Below are 18,922 nucleotides of genomic sequence, written 5' to 3' on the forward strand. Positions count from 1 at the left end.
GCCTTTCCCTGATTCTCTAGGACTTGACTCAGCCATGCCCTTTAAGAGAGGTCTTCCCTTTCACCTCTAAAGTAGGTCCTCCATCCGCCATACCATTATATCCCTCGTTTGTCATAATCTCTGTCTTTGTCTCTGTCCCTTCTCTATTTTGTTCACCACTGTAACCCAATGCCTGGCAGTTAGCAGACACTCAATAAATATTGCTAGACTGAATCAATAGTATTAAATCAACTGATAATGCAGAGTTGGGAGGACTAGAAACTGCTCCTTGTTATCCGAGAGGGCACTAATAAATCCAACAAGGAACACTTAGAGGGAGGCAAATTGATCAGCTTTTCAGCAGTTCGAGTTTCTTCGCAGTGAGGTGAGTGCCTTCTCTGTGGGGAGTAGTCAACAGTGGCTCCATATTGTTGAAAGGATTCTTGCCCTGGATGTTGGGCTTGACTAAGGTCCCTTCCAAGCTTTAAATTGTTTGAGGTGTGTTCTCATCCCTGGTCTACTTGCTTCAACTGCAGATATGGCTTTTACCACTAGATGGCGCGAGATGATCCCTTTGAAATCAGCGTTCCTCAGACTGCCACCCACAGTGAGAACACATTTTTCGCGGCACTTATACCCCCAACACACACTTGAAACAAAAGCTTCACAAAACACTCTTACAATGTGGAATGATGCTGCTATTTTCTGTTTTACTCTGTTCTACTTCATTTTCTAAAGGGAGATTTGCAAATTATTACATCGATTTTATGATATGAATGAGTCACAACTCATTGTTTGAAAAGCACTATTTTATTTTTATTTTATTTTATTATATTGGCCGTGCTGTGTGGCTCGCGGAATCTTAGTTCCCCGACCAGGCATTGAACCCTCGCCCTCAGCAGTGAAAGCGCAGAGTCCTAACCACTGGACCGCTGGGGAATTCCTGAAAAGCACTATTTTAGACAACTGAGCAAGTTTGTTTGTACAACTCTGTGGGTCTGCTGTTTTCCTCGGACAGTCTGGGCTTATAGCAAATTGTGTTCCTTAGAACTTTGTGTGTTTCTGTGTTGAGTTGCTGCCTTGAGTAGTTGAACATATGTGCTTCGTTGTGGGTGGCTATGGATGTGCAAACGTGGATGCGAGAGACTGGAGGAGGCATGTTTGTGCAGAATTCAGCACCTGTTGCTGTCAAGGCAGCAGTAAGCCTTGTTGGTAGATATGAAGAAAAGGGAAGATGTAATATGTGCTCTGGGAGCTTAGAACTTAGCTGGGTGACACCACACACACACACACACACACACACACACACACACACAAATACCCAGCCACCTTAAGTTTCAGCTTATTTATCAAGCAACATGGAAATGGATGTATTATTCAGGATATCACTTAGGATGCTTAAGACTGCAAGTAACAGAAGGCTGACTCAATTTGACTTAAGTGGTAAAGATGTTTCTTATCTCACTAAGTATTCGTTGCCAGGTAGAGAAGGCTTCAGGCTCACAGGGGTGTGGCGTGGCCTTAGGGATCCAGGTTCCTTCCCTGACTTCTCATTTGTCCTAAGGCTGGTTCCACTCATGGTTGCCAGGAGACTTCCAGTGGTAATCAGGGCTTCAGCTCCTAGGCTTGGAACACTACAACTTTAACTGCTTGTGGTGTAGACTGGGGTAGAGAGAGTTTGGGCTACCCTAGCATTTTCCAAGTTATAGCTGTTTTATTTGTTCCTAGTTTCCCCACTGTGACCTCCTTAAGGGACATGAAAGGACAGGTATTTAATACGAAGTCAGGAGAAATACTTTGGTAGTTGTCAGTGATGTTGGCCAAATATTTCTGGGTCTCCCTTCCCCTGGACACAAAACTTTTGGTTGAGCAGAGTCACCTGACTAGCTCTGGCCAGTGAGTTTGCTGAATGAATAATTGGTTGCAGGTCTTCTGTATGAAGTATGAGGTGAGGTTATTTGCTGTTTAGGGTCCTGGGAAAGGAATTAGTGATGAGAGGGAAGAGGTAAGAAATGGTCGTGGTGGGAAAGGTGATGGGCAGTGTATGTGAATGCAGAGGTGGATGGATGTCTGTTTAAACTTGTGCTGGAGCATTAAATGTGATTTGGCCTTTTTAAAATTGAAGTATGGTTGGTTTATAATGTTGTGTTAATTACTGCTGTACAGCAAAGTGATTCAGTTATACATATATATACATTCTATTTTTAAAAAAATATTCTTTTCCATTATGGTTTATCATAGGATATGGAATATAGTCCCCTGTGCTCTACAGCAGGACCTTGTTGTTTATCCATCCTGTATACAATAGCTTACATCTACTAACCCCTACTAACCCCAACCTCCCACTCCATCCCTCCCCCAACCCCCTCCCCCTTGGCAACCACAAGTCTGTTCTCTGTGTCCGTGAGTCTGTTTCTGTTTCATAGATAGGTTCATTTGTGTCATATTTTTAGATTCCACATAGAAGTGATATCATATGGTATTTGTCTTTCTCTTTCTGACTTACTTCACTTAGTATGATGATCTCTAGTTGCATGATTTGGCCTTTTGAGGTCAATAAATTTCCTGTGGATCCTTGACCTGGTTCCTGGGAACGTGGCCGTGGAACCTGGCTGAACCTACTCTCTACTCACCTGCTTCCTTTTTCATCTCTTTCAGGTTTGCAGTGAACGTTGGCTACTGGCAGGACCCTTACATCCAGCATTTGGTGAGACTATCTAAAGAGAGGAAGGCCCCGGAAATTAACAGAGGCAAGTGACCATCTCCCTCCCCGACATCTCATCAGCTGAGAGGCCTGAGGTTTTAGGGATTCATTCTTAAAAAGAGAGTTCCGGGGTGTACTATCTTCAACAGTGTATGAAAGTGCTTGTTTCCCAACTTCCTCACCAGCACAGTGTATTATGAAACTTTTCATCTTTGTTCATCTGATACATGAAAAATGGTTTTTACAGTAATATAAAAGCCATTTACATATCTTTTACTATAAAAGCCATTTATATATCTTTTACTGCGAGCTGTCTGTTCACATAAGGGATTATTTTTGTTGTTGTTGCCCTATTAAAGTGTTAGTAACACTATTAGTTTCTGCAAGTAATTTCCATCAAGGAAGTCGAAGGAGTTGAGATAGGAGTGTGACTTAGTTTCAGCCAGATTGAGAAACTGACCAATGAACGTAATTCTTGTATGTGTGGGGAATCTAGGCCCTAAAGGTGGGTCCCGTAGGTGGGTTCTATAAGAAGGGCAAAGGAATTTGTAAATGGTTGTTCCTGAGAAGAAGGACATGGTAGTTACTTTGAGCTGAGGGTGAATCCAGGCATCAGTTAGATTGGGCAAGGCCTGGTTAAGAGGCCTTTCTTAAGCCTCCCTCCCCTGCTCTTGAGACAGATTTCCCAACGACTGTTCCAGAGACAGGGACCCACCATGGCAACTGGCTCGGTGCCCCAGGCGGCACGTCAGCCCCCCTTCCTCCTTCCTCTCCCGGTTTGCATCTCTAGATTGGGGACCTCCAGCCCAGTAGGAGAGCGCTTCCCAAACGTCTGTGGTGAAGACATATTTTTTTTCCCCCAAATGGAATCCATTGTGGATGATATTCTGTAATATACAATAAAGATGATTTACTAGGAAAATAAAATGTAAACACAAGCCCAAATTATTTATTTATTTATAAGGTAGGGATTATCAAATTGATTATTTTATTTTATTTTATTACTTAATTTATTTTTTTGGCCACGCTGTGTGGCATGCGGGACCTTAGGTCCCCAACCAGGGATCGAATCCGTGCACGCTTGCAGTGGAATTGCAGAGTCCTAACCACTGGACCGCTAGGGAATTTCCCCGAATTATTTATTAGCACACTCACCAGACATAAAATTTCTCTGTCAAATGGCAATAAAGTTTCTAAATGCTACTTTCAAATTTTGTTCTTAAAACGGTCACACCTTGAGCAACAAGGCCTTTAGAACAAGACGGACGCTGTCTTCCTGTCTCCCTTCTGGGTTTCCCATCTCCTTTGTCCCAGCTCCCCACCCCAGAGCTTAACAAGTCCATTAATTAGGCCACCACTTGCTGGTGTCTCTCCTCCCGCTGCCTGCGATGCCATTTTATAAACACAGAGGCTCTAACCCAGACAAGATGGAGGTGAAAGGAACAAGATAAGCATGGCTTTCTTTGCTTTGACTGACATTCATCTGCCCAATTTCCTGACCTAAAAATATTATTTCCCACACGCTCTCGCAATTTTGAGTTTTACCAGAGTACTAATTAGCTTTCCCTAGAGCCGTGAAAAAGCACATTTACAAGAGGAGCATTTACATCAGATGTTTTGATATAAAACAGTTGTCTTTCCTAAGTAAAAGTATAGGACACTTTATTTTTCTTCAGATCGTTAATTCCACCATTAAGTAGCTGTACTTACTTTGATTCAACCAGCTTTTTAAAAAAAAAAAAAAAAAAAAATGGAAGAGAGTTTGAAAGTCATTATTTCTCCCATGAAGTCTGCAGATAAAAGCTGACCCTGAAGAAGGGCAAAGTGTTGTTTTGCTCTCCCTAGCACCGTGGGCTTTGCAGGGATTATTTCTGTCGTCACCGAGTGATAGCTTGCTTCTCTGTCTGTCTCTTAGGATATTTTGCTCGAGTCCATGGCGTCAGCCAGCTTATAAAGGCATTTCTACGGAAGACAGAATGTAATTGTCAAATTCTAAACCTCGGGGCTGGGATGGATACCACCTTCTGGAGGTTAAAGGTAAATTAAAATTTCCCATTTTCTCTTTCCAGTTGTTTAAATTTAATTTGTTGAAGACATTCACCTGGTTCAAAAGCGTAAAGAAAAGATTAAAATGCGGTGCAGTGGCAGCCTGTCTCCCACCTCTCTTTGCAGCCCTCCAGCCCCACAACTGCCTTCATCCCTGTACTTCATCTCACCAGGGCCCTAGTGAGGATATGTGGGTGGTTTCTCACCTTTTGCTGCTACTAACTGGGTTATAATAAACATTCTTGGGTACATTTCCCGCTGCATGTATGGCAGTATATCAGGAGAAGGAGCAAGGATTCTACCAGTGGAACTGCTGAGACAAAAGAACACTTGCGTTTGTAATTTTGAAGATAACTTAAGATTTTATTGTCGGCATCGCAGTGTCTTAGGTAACATTTGGAGATTTGCAAGGCTGGGTAATGATAACATGATGCAAAGCCCTTTTGTAGTCATTCTGTGATTTGATGCCTCAATTGTTCTATTTGGATTCAAGGGCAGGTGTAATTATACTCACTCATAGGAAAGGAAACTTGGGTCTAGTTAGTGGCAGAATCGGGACTAAAGTTCTGGTCTTTGATTCCTGGGCTGGATTTTATTGCCAAACCTTTTCCCTACAAATATCTCACTGATTACATTTTCTTTCTTTTTTCTTTTTTTTGTAGGTTTGTACAGTTTTTTCTTGGTTCTTCTATCAGGTCGGTCACGTGGTAGTAATGGGTATGTGCGTTTCTCCAGATTTCTTTTTTAAAAATAATTAATTAATTAATTTGTTTTTGGCTGCATTGGGTCTTCATTGCTGCGCGCAGGCTATCTCTAGTTGCGGTGAGCAGGGGCTTCTCTTCGTTGCGGTGCACGGGCTTCTCATTGCAGTGGCTCCTCCTGTTGTGGAGCATGGACTCTAGGTGTGTGGGCTTCAGTAATTGTGTCACTCAGGCTCAGTAGTTGTGGCTTGCGGGCTCTAGAGCGCAGGCTCAGTAGTTGTGGCTTAATTAGTAGCACGGGCTTAATTGCTCCGTGGCATGTGGGATCTTCCCGGACCAGGGCTCGGACCCGTGTCCCCTGCATTGGCAGGCGGATTCTTAACCACTGTGCCACCAGGGAAGTCCCTCTCCAGATTTCTTGCAGGCGTAGACCAAGATAGATGAGAGTATATAGGCATAACTCGACCTGCATTATCCATTTTGTCCCTAATTAGCTCACCTGATAAGAAGGTCTTTGGTCATCAGAGCTCCCAACCTTTCTGTTACTTGAGAATCGGTGTCCTCAACATGGCCCTAGTATCGTTTGCCTCTGCATTCTTCCTTCTAGATGAGATAACTGACATTTATGAAGTGCGTTTACATATATGACCTCATAAGTTAACACAAGAGCTGTGTTGGGTGGGGGAGCTTACACATCTGAGGGAAGTAGGGCTTTGAAAGTCTGTGTCTTCCCCCAGATTGGACAGCCAGTGGCATTAGGACGTGGAACCAACATTGGCTCCAGCTCATCAGACTCCCAATTCCTTCCTCTTTCCTCTGCACACAGCCCTGTGGCTGTTCAGGGAGAGTCTTTTCTGTGGGTCGATTGTGCCTCTGTAACGCCGTGACCCTGGTGTGGTGGAAGCAACTGGAACAGAATGTAGTGTAAGAGTGTGTGCACTGCCGGCATTACAGGGGCCGCTGGAGAAATCCCTCCTTTTTACCCTTTTGACTTGGTCATGTGGTTTGGGTTTTCTTTCCCCATCTTGTAGGTGGGTTAATAATGAATAAATCTGAGATTTTAATTTCTGAGCCAGGTACACTGAGGCTTATGTGCCCCTTCCAAGAAAAAGGTTCTCTGTCAAAGGTGAGGAAGGGGAGTAGCACAGGGCCTCAAAGTCCTTTGTGGAAGTTTTTTGTTTTATTTGATAATTGTATTGATCCGAAGGGTTTTTTTAAAAATCTAAAGTTTCTCTTTTTTTTTTTTTAAATTATGCTTGTTTGCTCTTTTATTATTATTTTTTAAGTCTTTTCCGTTTTGTTGTGAGTTTTCCCCCCTGATTTGATGTTTGCCTTTAATTTTTATTTTTTATTATTTATTTATTTGGCTGCTTGCGTACTTGCGGGATCTTAGTTCCCCGACCAGGGATCAGGCCCGTCCCCCTGCAGCGGAAGGGCGGAGTCCTAACCACTGGACCGCCAGGGAATTCCCTTGTTTGTTCTTTTAGAGCTGAGGTTGCACAGGCCAAATCTGGCCAGCCACCTATTTTTGTAAATAAAGTTTTATTGGAACACAGCCATGCCCATTTATTTACATCTTGTCTATGGCTCTCACAGCAGGGCTGAGTAGTTAACAACAGAGACCATTATGGCCTGCAAAGCCTAAAATGCTTACTTTCTGACTCTTTCCAGAAAGTTTGTTAATCCCTGTTTTAGAGCTATATGTGCCTCTATAAAAGAGCAGGGGAAGTCGTGTCCATCGATCTTATAGTCGCGTGCTCTTTCCACCTGGGATGGCCCCCCGGCTTCACCAGCAGAGGCTTAGCTACGAGTCACAGACTTTCTGGGGCCACTACCGTGTGAGCTTGTTCTGTATAATCTCAGGGGCCCAAGACTGGACAGTCGAAGACTCTCATCTTCAGGCAGCAGGCAAAAACAGGGCCAGGGAAAGCTGGTATTGTCATGAGCAAAGAATAAAGCGTGAGTGAAACCCTTTAAGGGGCCTCACTTCTTGGTGTCTCTTGAATTCTGTTTCTGTACAACCAAAGGGTCGTCTATGGAGGGGAAGCAGTCTCAGTTTTGGCCGCCTGTGAAGTGGTCGACTACCTTGGATCTTGGAGTCTGAGGGCCACCCTTCCTCGTGGCTGTTCCTGGCTGCCCCCTGGTGGCTGTGCCCTGCCTTGGGTGTCTCCCCTGCCTCCTGTGCCATGCGAGCTACTTGGGAGTGGAGTGTCAGAGGGCCGCAGAGAATCGTGGAATAAAGAGTTGAAGCATCACTTGCCAGAGCCATTTTGCCCCTTTCTGAAAGCTGAGAGAAAGAGGATGTCTGTTTCTTAAAAGTTCCAGGTGTGCCTTTTGGAAGCTTTCCTTCCTCGGTGACCCCTTATTCAGAATTTTTATGAGGATCAAGTGCACGAGTGCCTGGGAAAGCTCTTTAAAAAGTCAGAAGTCCTGGGCATCTGCCCTGAGAAAACCATAATTCAAAAAGAGTCATGTACCACAATGTTCATTGCAGCTCTATTTACAATAGCCAGGACATGGAAGCAACCTAAGTGTCCATTGACAGGTGAATGGGTAAAGAAGATGTGGCACATATATACAATGGAATATTACTCAGCCATAAAAAGAAACGAAATTGAGTTATTTGTAGTGAGGTGGATGGACCTAGAGTCTGTCTTAGAGTGAAGTAAGTCAGAAAGAGAAAAACAAATATCGTATGGTAACACATATATATGGAATCTAAAAAAAAAAAAAAAAAGGTTATGAAGAACCTAGGGGCAGGACAGGAATAAAGACAGATGTAGAGAATGGACTTGAGGACAAGGGGAGGGGGAAGGGTAAGCTGGGACGAAGTGAGAGAGTGGCATGGACATATATACACTACCAAATGTAAAATAGATAGCTAGTGGGAAGCAGCCGCATAGCACAGGGAGATCAGCTCGGTGCTTTGTGTCCCCCTAGAGGGGTGGGATAGGGAGGGTGGGAGGGAGACGCAAGAGGGAGGAGATATAGGGATATATGTATATGTACAGCTGATTCACTTTGTTATGATGCAGAAACTAACACACCATTGTAAAGCAATTATACTCCAATAAAGATGTTAAAAAAGAAAAGTCAGATGTCCTGTGTGAGATGTGGGACACTGTGCTGGCCTTCATTTATTTGCTTTTGATTGTCCTCGTGGTCTTCTGGAATTTTAGACTGTTCTTAACACTCTATACCTTGTGAGTAAAAGTTCTTGAAAGGTGTTGTAGAATTTCTTAGAGAAAGTTATTTCTGTGTATCCTTTAAACATATCCTCCAAATATCTTCAGATAGCTTTTACATAGCCCTGCTCTGCAGTCAGGTAGTAGGTATGTGTTGCAATTCCAAGAGTGAACAGCTGAAGGTGGGTGAGTCCAGGTCTCCTCTGATGTCAGGAAACTGTCTTGTCCCTTTGTTTTGTTTCTTTCTTTTTCTCTTCCTCCTTCCTTCTCTGTCCTTCCCCTCCTTCCCCCAGACCAGATCCCCTGAAATTTTAACTGAGGACCATTTTGCATGTGGGTGGATCTCCCAATTCTGTTACTTGCCCTTAGAGGTCACCTTCCTACCAGGAACTGCTTCCTCATGACTTCTGCCCCCATCACTCTGTCCTCGGGGGGATCTGCTGCCCCTCCCGACCTGTCCTTCCTCTCTAGTTATTGTCTGTGTAAATGGTGCTCTTACCTGCCAGGTTGCTCATCAGAAACAAGGAAACATCCTTACCCCTCCTTTTTCTTTATCCCATCCTGTACCAAAGAAGCCACCACCAGGTTCTGGATATCAGCAACTTTCTTTTTCTTTCCTCTTTTTTAATTTTTTTTTTTTAAATAAGTAGCTCTCTATTTCTGGGATGTAAGTGCAGGTGGGCATGAGGGTATTAAAAGAGAAGCAGGTTGTGGAGCGCCTTGTTTCTTGCTAAGTCTTACGGGTGTGAAGAGCTATTGCAGGCAGAAAGGGGTGTTGTTTTAGTCTTCACAGCTGGTGATGATAGAGCTGAGGGGGAGAGGATGCATTCGAGAATAGTCAGCAGGGCTGAGGGATTTTTTTTTTTTAATTGAAATATATCAATACTTGACATAATTTTTTTTAATTGAAGTATAGTTGTTTACAATGTTGTGTTAGTTTCAGGTGTACAGCAAAGTGATTCAGTTATATAGATAGATAGATAAAGATATAGATATAAGTATAGATATCTATTCTTTTCCAGATTCTTTTCCCTTATAGGTTATTACAAAATATTGAGTAGAGTTCCCTGTGCTATACAGGAGGTCCTCGTTTGTTATCTATTTTATATATAGTAGTGTGTATGTTAATCCAAAACTCCTAATTTATCCCTCCCCCCTTTCCCCTTTGGTAACCATAAGTTTGCTTTCTCTGTCTGTGGGTCTATTTCTGTTTTGTACATAAGCGCATTTGTATCATTTTTTTTAGATTCCACATATAAATGATATCATATGATTTGACATATAATACTATGTTAGTTTCATAGTATGTATTACATAGTGATCTGACATTTGTGTACATTCGGGGCTGAGTGATTGATTGGACAGGGAGGAGGAGCTGGGGAATTCTAGCATGACCAGTAGGTGACTGGATGGGAGTGTAGCCACCGATGAAGCTAGGAAAAGCGCAAGGGGGAAGCAGGGCTGTGTATGTGTGTGTGTTTCACACTTTTTAAAACTGCAGCCACAGTAAAAAAATAACTGTACATCCCTAGCCAGGACTCACGTCTATGTACCTATGTCTGTAAATAATAAGGGCACACACATGGTACTTACTAAGGGCAGGCCCTATTCTGAGTGTCGCTCACGTATTTCCTCATTAACCCCCACAACCCTATGAGGTGTTATTTTCTCTACTTTTCAAATGAGGAAACCTTGGCCCAGGGAGTTTAGTGACTTTCCCAAGGCCTCACAGCAAACAAATGGTGGAGCTGGGATTTGAACCTTGTCCCCCCAGGCTCCAGAGTGCCTGCTGTTTACCACCCCACCCCACTGTTCCCCACTATCACAGAAAAAACTAAATGTATCCCTCATTCCACGTGATGCTTTCTGATATTTGCTACTTTATTCTGTTTCATCCCCAAACTGCTGGTCACAACCCACCACATTGGTTTCTTGACCCTCTCTAATAGGTCTCAAGCTGCTTTTTTTTTTTTTTTTTAAATAATTAATTAATTAATTTTTGGCTGCGTTGGGTCTTCGTTGCTGCGCGCAGGCTTTCTCTAGTTGAGGCGGGGCGGGGGCTACTCTTCATCGCGGTGTGCGGGCTTCTCATCACGGTGGCTTCTCTGGTTGCGGAGCACATCAAGCTGCTTTTTTGAGAAATACTCTTATGTCCTGCTTCCAGTCTACCTCTTAACATCCCAGTGACCATTCCCCTGATTCAGGCTCCCCATCACTTGTCTCCTGGACAGCTACAATCTCCTTTTTCCCTCCATTTGTTCTTTATGCCGAGACCAAGTAACTTGAAAAGTACATTTCTTACCATATCATTCCCCTGATTTTAAATCCATAAGTACCCCACTGCTCTTCAGGCCCTAGCACTTGGTACATGAAGATGATAGGTAAATGTATGAGTAATAAATAATTATAGAAAGATTACTGTGTGTTTTTTCTCAGGATGAAGATCTTCTACCAAGTAAATATTTTGAAATCGACTTTCCAATGATAGTCACGAGAAAGCTGCACAGCATCAAGTAAGTGTGGCTTTGGCCAGAAGCAAGAGCCTGGTGAGATTCAGAACCAGATCCTGGTAGACGGCAGGTCTGAAGGCAGGAGACCTCATTTTAGGGCACTGCTTTCCTTTCATTCCCTCCTCCCTCTTTCTTGCCCCCGGGACCCTCATTCCAACATATCGTGCAGTCTTCAACATGAAATATACCCTCCTTTGTGACTCTTCTATCGGTTCATGTAATTTCTCTGAACATTTAAAAAAATGACCTAGAGTAGATTAATAATCTGAATTTTAAAAAAATTTTATATTGGATTGTAGTTGATTAACAGTGTTGTGTATTAATCTGAATTTTTATGTGTATTTTGCTTAATTCTTTATCATCAGGGTATAGAAAGGTGCCTGGCCCAGAATAGATGTGTAGTAAATATTTTTTGTATGAATGAATGGGAGGCTGAAGTTAATCAGTTATTTTAGGCTTGGCCTGTGGGATCTTAGTTCCCCGACCAGGGATCGAACCCGTGTCCCCTGCATTGGAAGCACAGAGTCCTAACCACTGGACCACCAGGGAATTCCCTGTTTTTTCGCATATTTTTGATTGGGAGAGTTATCACATAAATGTTACTAAAAACACTGGAACATTTGGAAAATTCTTGCTAGCCTGTCTGTAGCTGTTTCTAAGTAAGTATGTCATGATCAGTTTGTGATTTGATACCAGATTCTCCGTGTAAAGCTTAGCTGACCTAACTGATTTGTATCCCCTGGACTTTTACTGTATGTGCCTAGGGTCAAATGTGATTAAACAGATGACCCTTTGGCATGGCCCTTCCTTTGAATAGTAGTGATACCTATTTGCCATATCTGTAGTGGCTGTCTGCATTTTAGCGATAAATGAGCTGCTTGACTTGCCTTTCTTTTTCTCATCTTCTACAGATTGAAACCTCTCCTATCAAAACCCATTTTAGACTTACATTCAGAGGACACACTTCAAATGGGCAAGTATCCTTAACCTAAGTAATACAACCTGGGCTATATAACAATTTTGCTCTTTTTCCCCTTTTCTTTTTAAAGATGGTGTGTGTGTGTGCACGAATACACGTATCCTTCTGCTAATACATTTTCACTTCCACCACAGTTACTATGAAGGAGTTTAAAACAGTTTTTGATATGACTCTTCTTAGATGTCCATAGGTCCCCACTCTTTAAAAAGAATTTAAATTAGTTGCGAACATTTCAAAAATGGGAGATTTTTCATGAAGGTCTTGATTTTCAGTTTTGCTTGGAAAAATCACATCTAGCTCCTACATGGCAGTCGTTGAGCAGCGGCCGCTTCATTTAGAAGGGTCGTGTCTTCTCCAGTTCTGACCCCACCACTCCCTCTTGTCTTACACCTGACCTGCTTCCTGGTTTATGTCACCTCCTTGGCCCCTGCAGTCAGTTTTTCCCCTCAAGTTTTAATTATGAATGTTTACAACACCACTTTCCTCATTTCTAAGCCTTTCGAATTATGGTAAAACTCTTCCAGAATCTTGCATTGTTTTCAGTCTGTATCTGACAGAGAGGTTCCAGGGCCTTATTAATAATTTGGGTCAGAAAACATGCTTAGAGAGGATGGCCTTCTCGGATGGTCGACACAGATAGCACAGCAGACATCGGACGATTAGATAACGCCTCCTCTTTTACACAACCTCAGTGCTTTAGTCATCCTCCTGGTGGTCAGATTCCCAATAACGTTCCACAGAAAATGATACCTCCCCCATCCTTTGTTTCCCTTATACAAGTTGTAAGTAGAAGCTGTTCAGGCTTTGCCACTTGCTGGCCTGTTTGCTTTCTGTACAGTTTTGCTACCGTAATTTTCTATGTATTTGGTGTCAGAATGGTTATCTGCAATGAATGTGCTAGTACTTTGCTAGGACTTTGATCCATCAATGTAGGAGTATATGAAGTAGAAAGTAAAGACTTTACATAATCCCTCCTCCCACCCAGGATAACCAGTGTTCAGAGTATTTTTTACTGCAGATGAACAGTATGCCCAGAGAAAGGTAAATATCACACATAATAAAGTACACACACAGATATAATCCAGTGCATGGCACATAAAAGGCTCAATAAGTTTTTGTTGAATGAATGTATATACACATTGAATAAATATATGTTGTCATGTAACATATATTTATTGAACGAATGGATCTATACTTCTATATATAAATATGGGTTTATATGTAATTTTAATAAAATAAATAATTTATACATACTGTTTTGTGACTTGCTCTTTTCACATCCTAGCAAATCATGGCTGTCTTTTCATGTCAGAATATATAAATCTACCTCATTATTTCTAACGGCTTTATAGTACTCCTCTGCACGGAAATTCCATTTTATTTAATCTATTCCCTACTGATGGTCATTTAGATTGCTGCCTTTTTATATTTCTATATTCAACAGTGTTGTAGAAAACACATATATATGTGCGTATTTGCAGGAGTTGCTAGCTCAAAGAATTATACATTGTAAATTTTAATAGCTACTACCAAACTGATCTTCAAGACCTTTTTTATTAATTTATGTTTTCATTAAGAGTAGATGAGGATTCTCTTTCTCTACACCCTCACTAACGCTGGATATTATCATTTTTAAAAATTTCTACCAATCTGATGGGCTGTAACAATGTCCCATTGTTTTAAAATTTTATATAACTTTGAATGCTAGTGAGATGGAGTATCTTGCTATAGTTTTATTGGCCTTTAGGAATTTCTTTGTAAATTGCCTCTTCATTTCCTTTGCCCATTTTTTTCTTCAGTTGCATTGTTTCCCCCCCGCCTTTTTTTTTTTTTTTTTTAATATTTATTTATTTATTTATTTATTTTTGACTGTGTTGGGGCTTCGTTTCTGTGCGAGGGCTTTCTCCAGTTGCGGCAAGCGGGGGCCACTCTTCATCGCGGTGCGCGGGCCTCTCTCTATCGCGGCCTCTCTTGTTGCGGAGCACAGGCTCCAGACGCGCAGGCTCAGTAGTTGTGGCTCACAGGCCTAGTTGCTCCGCGGCATGTGGGATCTTCCCAGACCAGGGCTCGAACCCGTGTCCCCTGCATTGACAGGCAGATTCTCACCCACTGCGCCACCAGGGAAGCCCAAGATATGTTCTTTGATAAAAGCCTCTTGTCAACTTTTTAAAAAAAATATTTATTTATATATTTATATTTATTTGGTTGCACCAGGTCTTAGTTGCAGCAGGCGGGCTCCCTTAGTTGCAGCTCACAGACTCCTTAGTTGCGGCCCGCCGGGTCCTCAGTTGCAGCACCTGGGCTCCTTAGTTGCAACACCTGGGCTCCTTAATTGCGGCAGGCAGGCTCCTTAGTTGTGGCATGCGAACTCTTAGTTGCGGCATGCATGTGGGATCTAGTTCCCTGACCAGGGATCGAACCCGGGCCCCTGCATTGGGAGCGTGGAGTCTTATCCACTGTGCCACCAGGGAAGTCTCTTGTCAGCTTTTTTTATTGTATATTTTTTTCTTAGTCTTTTGCTTGTTTTTTTAAATCTGTGTTTATGTCTTATGTGGGTAAATTTTCCAATCTTGTCCTTTATATTTTTTGATCTTGCCATCGTACTGAGAAAGGAATCTGAATAAAAATAAATAAAAAATGAATGAAAATCTGAGAAAAGTGATAGATGATAATAAAACTGACAAAAATTTCATTTAATAATTACCCTTTTTCATCAAACCCCTGGGGCTGTGATTGTAAGAATCACCACTATTTATTTATCAATAGGAAAGAAAAAGTGCTGACAAATTAAACTGATACATTATCGACTGGTAGATGCATCCTGATTTCAGAAATGTTAAAATGTGAAAAATATATGCATCTTAGAATTGATGATAGATGTTTTCTTAAGCTGAAGTATGCACAGGGTAAGAAATTAAAAGTATGTAAATGAGCACACAACGAAAAGTAACTCAGGATGAGTTCTTAAAAAGTAAGTCAGATTCTATTACTTTCCTGCTTAAATCTTTCTAGTCCTGAAATCTACATGGTTAATTGGGTGTCTGGATGCCTCCTGATTTTCTTCTTTTTTTTTTTTTAATATTTATTTTTATTTATTATTTATTTATTTGGCTGCATTGGGTCTTAGTTGCGGCACACGAGATCTTTAGTTGTGGTACGTGGGCTCTTCGTTGTGGTGCACAGGCTTCTCTCTAGTTGTGGTGCGGGCTCCAGAGCATGCGGGTTCTCTAGTTGTGGCACACGGGCTCTCTAGTTGTGGCGCAGGCTCTAGAGCACACGGGATTAGTTACCCCGTGGCATGTGGGATCTTAATTCCCCAACCAGGGATCGAACCTGTGTCCCCTGCGTTGGAAGGCAGATTCTTAATCACTGCACCACCAGGGAAGTCCCCCGATTTTATTTTCGACTACAGTAACTATGATCTCACCACCCTACCCTCCTGCTGTCCTCTGAATGTGCCAAGCTTGCTCTCACCTTCAAACCTTTCCTCTTCCCTTGGCCTGGAACTCTTTCCCCCTAATTTTGCTTAATGGGCTCCATCTCATTACCCATGTCTCACTTCAGCTGCCACCTCCTACTCTAGGCATAGTTTTCTCTCATCCTCTTTTATTTTCTTCATAGCTCTTAATACTCTGATGCTATCTTGATTCTTCATTTGTTTAATGGTTCACCATCTCTTCCTCCTTGAGGGGATAAGCCTCAAGAGCACAGGGACCTCTCCTATCTTGTTCATTGCTCTATCCCCAGCACCTAGAACAGCGCCTGGCACACAGAGATTATTGATGGAATAAATACATACCGGAATGCTTGAATGAATGAATGTTTGTGTCTTTTTAATCCATCTCAACTCCTATGTGGAACTGGTTCAGTATAAAGTAAAAAGAGCAACAAATCGAAGCATTGCAGAGTGGTGTCAGGTATTTCAGCTGAGCCGTAAGAAGGAGAAACTCTCTAGGGGGAGGATTGTCTCACACAAGGCAAGCTTAGGGAAAGAAGGAGCATGCGAGGAAGCCGAAAGGAACTGGCAGTGGGGAGGGGTGCATGGCTCAAGATGAAGCTGAAGAAGGCGTCAGGGGCTGCATCATGCAGGATCTCCTCGGCCAGGCCAAGTAGTGTGGACTCTCTTCTAAGAGAGGTGGGACCCTGTTATGCACTCCCAAAAGACTGCACCCCCCTTTGTAGTGTTCCCCACACTTGTCCACTCCTCATCTTCCCTGCTGGATTGCAGGCCCCATGGGGGCAGGACCGTGTCTTTTTGTTCATCAGTTTCTTCCCAGGACTCAGTGCCCAGGACATATTGAGAGCTCAGTAAGTATTCCTGGGTGGACAGATGGACAGACAAACAAGCAAAACTTCTGTGTGGTCCAGAAATCCACCTGAGGCTGTCTTTATTTTACAACGCTTTTTTTTTTAATTTTAATTTTTTAAACTTTTTATTTTATATTAGAGTATAACCGATTAACAACGTTGTGATAGTTTCAGGTGCACAGCAAAGCGACTCAGCCATACATATACATGTATCCATCCTCCCCCAGACTCCCCTGCCATCCAGGCTGCCACATAACAGTGAGCAGAGTTCCCTGTGCTGTACAGTAGGTCCCCGTTGGTTATCCTTTTTAAATATAGCAGTGTGTACATGTCAATCCCAGCTTTTTAATTTTTAAACTAAAATGTTCTAGGAAAATCTGTGGACCTAAAAGAACACTTTGCAATCCTAACAATAAGTCTGTCTTTGAAGACATATAATGAATGGGATTGATGGGACTCACAACAGGTCAGTAGCACATAGGAACACATCTCTCTTGAAATGCTGACTTGGAGGTGATGGAAGAGATCATGACTTGTATGCCCTGTGGATTCTGTGTGTGTGTGTGTGTGTGTGTGTGTGTGTGTGTTTAACTACCGTGTTATATTGTGTAAATCTTCCACTTTCTCCTGCCTTTCATAGGTGTGAGCTTAATGAGGCAGATAATTAAAGCCTATATGAGCTTTTGCTCTGTAACAAACCACTGCAAAGCATGTGGCTTAAAATAACAGCCGTCTGTTTAGCTCACAATCCTGCAGCTCGGCAGTTTGGGTTGGGTTCATCTGGGTGGAGCTTCTCAGCACCTGCCTGGATTTAATCATCTGTGGTCTGGTCTTCACAGAAGACCTCCACGACGTACCACCGTTGAGTTAGGCCAAGGAGTGCATGCCCACTCTCCTTTACTAAGTGCCTCAGTAAATTTTTCATGATGACTCTAGGTTAAAAAACATATCAACAGTTCTGTTTATTAATAAGTTGGGTTCAAGCATTGTAAGTATTTATGTCCTAAAATTTTTTTGGTCATTTGAAAAAAAAGCCACTTACATTCTAAGAACAAATACTCTCTTAATTTCATTCTTAAATAACCACAGTTACTTCTAATGGGATATGTGCTCCTGTCGGGCCCTTTATGACCTCACCTGGGAGCCAGATTGGACACTACCACCTGTTCCTCTTGCAATATTGCAAATGATGTTTGAGCAGTAGTGGCTTTTTCATCACATTTATACCTGAGAAATCAGCTTTGCAGAGATACGGTGTCATTAAAAGGAGTGCAGAGAAGTCTCCTGTGGAAACGGTGACTGCCTTGAGCTGGTGGTCTGCTTGTGTCTGGTGCATGTTGAGTATCTCTGGGTTTCCCTCAAAAATTTAAAACATCCTGTTCTGCACTTGTGAGTTGGTTGTGCCGCCCCAGGGTACCTCAGTACAGTTTGGGATCCATGGAGCTCAGCACTTTGACATCGCCCTTAATCTTAGCCATAACTGTTTGAGGTTGCCACTGTATGCATTTTATACTTAAAAATAGGCGTGAGCGGTATGCCATATGACTAGGAACTGGCAGAGTAGACATCTGCTGTCAGGGCTGTTTGAGACCAGAGCCCATTCCTCTGCAGGCGTACTCCAAAGAGAGTTTTCATCTTGGGAACCATGTCCTGGATAAAAGCTACGGCATGTTAAGTTGTCCCTATCCAAGAATAATTAGGACTATTTAAGGATTTTAAAATTTTAACGTCGACTAATGATCTTTGAATTTTTGTGTGTAAGTTTAACGCAGGGTTTCTTAACCTCAGCCCTCCTGACACCTGGGGCCGGATAATTCCCTGTTGTGGGGCTGCCCTGCACAGTTTATAATGTTTAGCAGCATCCCTAACCTCTGCCTATTAGATGCCACTAGCATCCCCCAGTTGCGACAACCAAAAATGTCTCCAGGCACTGCCAGATGTTCCCTAGGGACAAAGTTGCCCTGGTTGAGAACTGCTGCTTGAATGAAATTATGACCAAGCCTGAGGAATAGGATTTTCATACTTGTCTCTTCATTCTGGCCATATACAAATTGGTTCTTAATTTTTAAAGAACCCATCATGGTGTTATGTTTTCAGGGGTTCTCCCTCTTAAATCCTCTTAGAAGTCAATCCTCTAAAGATTGATCACAGAAGGAACTACTAGTAGCAGTTCGGACGTTTTCAATCAATGTTAATTGGCTTTCCAGAATTGGGCAAGTATGGGCTATTCCTTTAGAAAGTTCTTCTTATGAGAGTATCACACAAAAAGATTTTAATCCCCTCCCGTTTTTCTCTTAGGAAGTAGAAAATAGAAAAAAAGGAAGGGATTGTGGGTCTTGTTTTGATGAGCAAGGTCTTTTTCTCACCCAGTCTCAGAAGCATTCCAAAGGTATCAAGGTTTTTTTGTTGTTCCCATGGTCTCTTGCTAGAGTTAGATTTTATAAAAATGGCATATCTTCCCAGAATAGTAAAACTCCTTTGAAACTTGCCCTGAGCCTGTATCCTCTACC

At 42.4% G+C, this 18,922-nt stretch overlaps 1 protein-coding gene across 1 annotated transcript in view; it reads left to right on the top strand.

Moving 5' to 3' along the window:
- LCMT1 (leucine carboxyl methyltransferase 1) overlaps positions 1 to 18,922 on the top strand; it is a 54,058-nt gene that overhangs the window by 16,935 nt on the left and 18,201 nt on the right. Inside the window, exons 2-5 of the mRNA XM_061208511.1 lie at positions 2,638 to 2,729; positions 4,599 to 4,720; positions 11,052 to 11,128; positions 12,037 to 12,098. Coding sequence (XP_061064494.1) covers positions 2,638 to 2,729; positions 4,599 to 4,720; positions 11,052 to 11,128; positions 12,037 to 12,098 — 353 coding nt within the window. The remainder of the gene's footprint in view (positions 1 to 2,637; positions 2,730 to 4,598; positions 4,721 to 11,051; positions 11,129 to 12,036; positions 12,099 to 18,922) is intronic.

The sequence above is a fragment of the Eubalaena glacialis genome, chromosome 13, assembly GCF_028564815.1.
Source record: "Eubalaena glacialis isolate mEubGla1 chromosome 13, mEubGla1.1.hap2.+ XY, whole genome shotgun sequence".
Taxonomy (NCBI): domain Eukaryota; kingdom Metazoa; phylum Chordata; class Mammalia; order Artiodactyla; family Balaenidae; genus Eubalaena; species Eubalaena glacialis.